Source organism: Terrapene carolina, unplaced genomic scaffold (genome assembly GCF_002925995.2).
Source record: "Terrapene carolina triunguis isolate 2854851 unplaced genomic scaffold, T_m_triunguis-2.0 Scaffold30497, whole genome shotgun sequence".
In the NCBI taxonomy this organism is placed as follows: Eukaryota; Metazoa; Chordata; order Testudines; family Emydidae; genus Terrapene; species Terrapene triunguis.
Genome location: NW_020694848.1, coordinates 1 through 6221, shown reverse-complemented (window position 1 = coordinate 6221; position 6221 = coordinate 1). Strand labels below are relative to the sequence as shown.

At 70.2% G+C, this 6221-nt stretch overlaps 1 protein-coding gene across 1 annotated transcript; it reads left to right on the top strand.

The window, feature by feature from the left end:
- Positions 1-121: 121 nt before the first annotated feature.
- LOC112122573 (CAD protein-like) lies at positions 122-6215 on the top strand (the record flags this gene model as incomplete). The annotated part of the gene is made up of 13 exons (XM_026662814.1): positions 122-312; positions 791-931; positions 1095-1190; positions 1580-1721; positions 2776-2820; positions 3268-3422; positions 3550-3624; positions 3901-4113; positions 4672-4797; positions 5017-5172; positions 5253-5354; positions 5788-5882; positions 5984-6215. Coding segments are annotated over 13 exons (1640 nt in total), but the record flags the coding sequence as incomplete, so codon positions are not given.
- Positions 6216-6221: the final 6 nt, after the last annotated feature.

Below are 6221 nucleotides of genomic sequence, written 5' to 3'. Positions count from 1 at the left end.
TGGGATTCTTCCATCCTAAGTGCAGGACTCTGCACTTGTCCTTGTTGAACCTCATCAGCGAGGGGGCAGCAGAGTGGGGAGGAGGGGCTGGGCGCCCTGAACACCTCCTTTGTGTCCGTAGCCCCCCACACGGTGGAAGAGAAGGAAGGGAAGGAGCCACCCCCAGGTTACCCCGGCCTGGAGACCATGCTGCCCCTGCTGCTGACGGCCGTCTCCGAGGGGCGCCTCGCCATCGAGGATGTGGTCAAGCGCCTCTACGAGAACCCCCGCAAGATCTTCTCCCTGCCCGCACAGGATGACACCTACATCGAGGTGGGTGGGGCGTTCCCAATGGGGGGGGCGTGCCCCATGGGAACGGCGCTGGGCTGGGCCGCTGGCATCGCTGAGCCCTGGGGACTCGGGGGAGCTGAGGAGCAAATGGCTGGGCCCTGCTTAACAGCTGCCAGACATGAGCGCCCAGCCAGAGCCTGGGCCTGGTCCGGCGCCGGAGCCCCACCCTGCCCTGCCCCACCCGCCCTCCTGGGCCTGCCCCCAATGCGCTGCCCTCCCTGGGTCCAGCCCCACCCCGAACAGCTGCCAGACGTGAGCGCCGGAGCCCCACCCTGCTGCCCTCCCGGGCCCTGCCCCACCACCCGCCCTCCTGGGCCTGCCCCCAATGCGCTGCCCTCCCTGGGCCTAGCCCCACCCCGACGAGCTCCCAACCAGAGCCCAGATCCAACCCTGATGTGCTACCCACTGTCCCTGGGCCTGCCCCCCACCCCAGCCTGACCCGGCTCTGCCCCCCGGCCAGGTGGACCTGGAGCACGAGTGGATCGTCCCCAGCCACATGGCCTTCAGCAAGTGCCAGTGGACGCCGTTCGAGGGAACGAAGGTGAAGGGGACGGTGCGGAGGGTGATCCTGCGTGGGGAGGTTGCCTACATCGACGGGCAGGTAAGGGCGAGGAGGAGGGGAGGGGCTTCTGGGGTGACCTGAGACACTGGGCTGTGCTGCCGAGTGGGGGGGCGAGCCAGCTGGGGCGGAGCCCGGCCCCCCACGCCCCCCCATCTCAGCCTGGGTCTCGGCTCCCTCCCCGCTGAGTGTCTGTGTCCTGCAGGTGCTGGTGCCCCCCGGTTACGGCCAGGACGTGAGGAAATGGCCCACGGGGGCAGTGACTGTGCCGCCTCCTGCCCCAGCCAATGAGACTCTGAAGGTACCGGGGGGGGGGGGGGGGGGCCTGCCTGGCTGTCACTCACCATCCCCCTGTGCAGGGGAGGAGCCTGCCGGTGCCCTGATCCTGTCTGCAGGGTGCTGGGCGTGGGCCTGGAGTGGGGGGATGGATTGGCCAGGGCACCGGGAGGAAGCAGCATGTGGGATTGGTGGTTTGGCAGTGCGAGGGGAGGTGGGGTGAGGTGGTGGGGGCTGGCGGGACAGGCGGGGTGGGGGCTGTGCCGGGGGTGGGGCTGGTGGGAGGCGGGGGGGCAGGTGGGGCTGGGGGCGGGGCTGGCAGGAGGTGGGGGGGGGAGACAGGCGGGGTAGTGCCGGGGGGTATTCCCCATGCCAGCAGCGCTGACCTCTCCTCACCATCCCATGGCATTGCAGACCCCTGAGCGCCCGCGGCACACGGTGCAGAGCGAGACCCTCCGTAGCCGAGCGTCCAGCCCCCGGCGAGCGGGGCCTGTGGGAGACGGGCGCTTCCACCTGCCACCCCGCATCCACCGGGCCTCGGACCCCGGCCTGCCAGGTGAGGCACATGTGGGGCTGGAGTAGCAGGGCCAGGCGCTTCCCCGGCCCCAGGGCTCTGGTTGGGCCCCTGTGCGAATCCAGCCGGGGGCTCGTCCCAGCCCCTCCCCTGGAGCCACATGGAATGTGCTGGGGTGGGGCCTGCCCGGAGTGACCTGAGCAGCAGCCAATGAGTGTGCGTGTCCGTCCCCTCCCCGCTCCCCCCAGCCCCAGGGTGTCCACAGGAGGGGGGCTGGGCTCCAACGCGGGGGGGGGGGGGGGGGAGAGGGGAGGGAGGCCCTCAGAGCCTCAGCCACCTGCTCATACTGCAGCTCCCATTCCTGCCCCCCCAACCCTCCCACGGGATCCAGGCCTCCCCACTGGTGCCCCGGGGGGAGGTGGCTGAGATGGGGCAGTTCATTGTGCCTACGTCCCTGACCGAGCTCTGGCCCTGGCACCTCCCGGATTCCCCTCCCCGGACAGCGAGGAGGGTCCCTTAGCACCGTGCCAGCGCTCTGCTCCCGCGCCAGCCCCCTGTGTGGGTGTCTTGCTGGGCATGGGGCCAGGCCCCCAGCTCTCCTCGATGGCCCCGGCAGCTCCTCCCCTGGGCAAGCTGGGTTCTTCCTGGTGCTGTTTCTGTTGGGCAGGGGTTTGGAGCTGGGCTTCGGCGCCGCTCCAGCTCCAGCCAAAAACCTGCAGCTCCACTGCTCCGGAGCTGCTCCGCGCTCCAGCTCCGGGCTCTGCTCCAAAGTCCTGCTGTTGGGTGCCTCCCCCTCCCCCCTCTCCCCGGGCGCTGTGTCCCACATGGAGCCAGCTGGGCCAGAGCATGCAGGCTTCAGCGTCTCCAGGGCGCCCATCCCATGGGTGTGAGGCCCGTCCCCCTCCCACTGTCTAGAGAAGGGTGGGGCCCCAGGGTGCCCGGGCGCCTCCCCGCGTCGGCCTGTCTGTGTGTGTGGAGCTGCTGCCCGCGGCTGGAGGCAGCAATGCAGGATGAGCGGTGGTGCAGGGCCGGGTGGTGCAGCGCTCGTAGCCGCTGTGTCTAACCGTGTTGTGTGTCCCCGCACGCCTGTCGCCAGCTGAGGACGCGAGAGAAAAGGCCACCAAGAAGGCCAGCGAGCCAGGTTTGTCCTGTCCCACGTGGGGTCTGGGGACTGAGGTCCAGCGGGGTGCTGCCAGGCTGGGGCCCCTAGGGCCAGGGAGAGATGGTCTGAACCATCTGCGCAGGGGCCTGAGTGGGTCGCCAGATGCTGCTCTCGGGAGGCTGCGGGCTGCAGTTGGTGACTCTGCCCCATCGGTGGCTGTGCATGCAGCTCCCCACTGGCCTGGGGCCCCCCTGGGCCGGGGCCACCCCCTGGCTTGGCCAGCAGGGGTGGCGAGGAGGCCCCAGGAGCTGGGCAGGTGGGAGCTGTGGTCCATGCTCTGGGCTGGGTGTGTGGGTGGGAGCCCCAGGCTGTGCCATGGGGCGGGGGTAGGGGGCAGAGCCTCCCCTCCAGCCACGAGGCTGGTGGGACGTCTCCCTCCCGCCCCATTGCCCTGGCGCTCGCTGATGCCTGCGCTTGGTGCTGCAGATCTGGCTGTGACCCAGGACAGCTGCTGCTACCCACCGGGGCTGCTGCCCAGACAGACGTCGCCCCCAAGCGCTCCCCACCCGCAGACTTCCCCGCTGCTGCACCCGCTCGTTGGGCAGCATGTCCTCTCTGTCAAGCAGTTCACCAAGGAGCAGGTACCGCGCAGCGAGGGGCGGCTGGGGGCTCTCCCCGGGGAGCCCGGGCTGGGGGAGGAAGCCGAGCCGGGGCAGGGCCTGTGGGGGGAGTGTGTGCGGCCCCCGGCTGACCGTTGTCTCGTTCCAGATGTCCCACCTCTTCAATGTGGCGCACAACCTGCGCATGCTGGTGCAGAAGGAGCGGAGCCTGGACATCCTCAAGGTGAGCCAGGCCGGCCGGGCACTGTGGGGGGAGGGATCGGGGCAGGGAAGGGGAACCTGGCCTCACTGCGGGGCAGGATCGGGGTGGGTGCTGGGGGGGGATTGGGACCTCACTGTGGGGGGGGAAGTTGCGATCGGCGCCCTGCCGTGAGGGGGGCTGGGGTGGAGGATTGGGACCCCACTGTGGGGGAGCTGAGGGGATCGGAGCACTGCCATGGAGGGGGATATGGGGGGGGATCGGGACCTTGCCGTGCTCACGGTCTCCCCTCCCCTGCAGGGGAAGGTCATGGCCTCCATGTTCTACGAGGTGAGCACCAGGACCAGCAGCTCCTTCGCGGCGGCCATGTACCGCCTGGGGGGCTCCGTCCTGGCCTTCTCCGAGTCCACGTCCTCGGCCCAGAAGGGCGAGTCCCTGGCCGACTCGGTGCAGACCATGTGCTGTTACGCGGACGTGCTGGTGCTGCGCCACCCCCAGCCGGGGGCTGTGGAGGTGAGGGGCCCCAAGGGCCAGGCCAGCCCCCGTCCTCCAGGGAAGCAGAGGCCAGCAAGGGAGGCAATGGGGGGGAATGGGTTGTGACTGGGCATGAGCGCCCTCCCCCAGCCCCATAGGGCGGGAGGGGGATGGGCTGTGACTGGGAGTGAGACGGACTCCCCCCACGCCCAGCCCCATGGATGGGCTGTGGCTGTGCTCAGCCCCATGGGTTGGTGGCGGGATGGGGGGTGGATTGTGGCTGGCCATGAGCCCCCCCCCTTTCTTGGTGCTCAGCCCCACGGATCGGGGGCAGGGGGAGGGGCTGTGGCTGCGCTCGGCCCCGTGGATCAGGGGGAGGGGCTGTGGCTGCGCTCGGCCCCGTGGATCGGGGGCAGGGGGATGGGTTGTGGCTGCGCTCGGCCCTGTGGATCGGGGGCAGGGGGAGGGGCTGTGGCTGCGCTCGGCCCTGTGGATCGGGGGCGGGGGGAGGGGCTGTGGCTGCGCTCGGCCCCGTGGGGTGGGGCTGTGGCTGGCCGTGAGCAGCCCCCCCGTGCCCAGCCCGTGTCTCGTTTGCAGCTCGCTGCCAAGCACTGCCGGAAGCCGGTGATCAATGCCGGGGATGGCGTCGGGGAGCACCCCACGCAGGCCCTGCTGGACATCTTCACCATCCGCGAGGAGCTCGGCACCGTCAACGGCATGACGGTAAGGGGGCCGGGCGAGGTGCCCCCACACTGCGCCAGGTCTCGGCTCTGACTCCAGGGCTGGGGGCTCAGGCCCATGCAGCTGAGGGGGAAGGGGGGTTTGCCGCGCTGGGTCTCAGCTCTGACCCCCATGGCCCCAGACCCCCCCAGGAGTCCCGTGCAGCCATGCGAGCGCTGCCCCCTGCTGGCCGGGCTCCAGGGTGCTGCTGTCTCTCCCCAGATCACCATGGTGGGGGACCTGAAGCACGGGCGCACGGTGCACTCGCTGGCCTGCCTCCTGACGCAGTACCGCGTCAACCTGCGCTACGTCACGCCCCGCGACCTCCGCATGCCCGCCGACATCATCCACTTCGTAGCCTCCAAGGGCATCAAGCAGGTGAGCCCGCTGCGTGCCAGGGACCCCGCTCCTGCGCCCAGCGATGCCCCCGCCCCGCACTAACGCCCTGCCCTTCCCAGGAGGAGTTCGACAGCATCGAGGAGGCTCTCCCCGACACGGACGTGCTGTACGTCACCCGCATCCAGAAGGAGCGATTCGACTCCGTGCAGGAGTACGAGGCGGTGAGTGTAGGTGCTGCCCCACAGGGCCTGCGAGCTGCTTCCTGCAGGTGCTCTGGCCCCGGGGTGGGGCTTGGCTGCGGGAGCCTTGCTGTGCCTCTAGGCCCCTTCGTTGCTGCCCAGGGGATTGAAAAGGATAGAGGGGGGTGACAGTGCCCTGGGGGTGACTGGGTGAGGGGCGACCGGGCCCGGGTGGCGCGACAGGGCAGTGCAGTGACTAGGCTGCGGGGTGGGGGGGTGCCCTGGGGGCAGGGGGGCGGGGGGGAGGGGGGGGGGGGGGGGGTGGCAAGGCACCTGGGGACCTCAGGGGCAGTGGGGTGACCAGGTGGGGGGTCCCGGGAGCGGTAGGGTTGTGGGGCGGCCGTGCCAGGCAGGAGCAGTGATGCCCGTGGTCCTGCCCATCCTTGGGGTGCTAACAGCCTCTCCCCCCGGCCAGTGCTTCGGGCAGTTCATCCTCACCCCGCACATCATGACCAGAGCCAAGAAGAGGATGGTGGTCATGCACCCGCTGCCTCGCGTCAATGAGATCAGGTGAGGGGTGCTGGGCTGGGGGCTGTGGCTGGCTCCGGGGTCCCTGCACCCTGGTGGGGGGCTCCCCAGTGCCTAGCAGTGACTCTCCCCTTGCCCCCTAGTGTGGAGGTGGACTCGGACCCCCGGGCAGCCTATTTCCGCCAGGCTGAGAACGGCATGTACATCCGGATGGCACTGCTGGCCACGGTGCTGGGCAGGTACTAGGGGCCCCAGCCAGGGCAGTGCCAGCGGCGGCAGGAACCCCCGTACTCCAGACCTGGTTCGCGATGGATGGACTCACGGACGGACCCAGCTCCTTCCCTCCCACGTGCGACAGGGACTGCACTGAGCAAGGCCTCC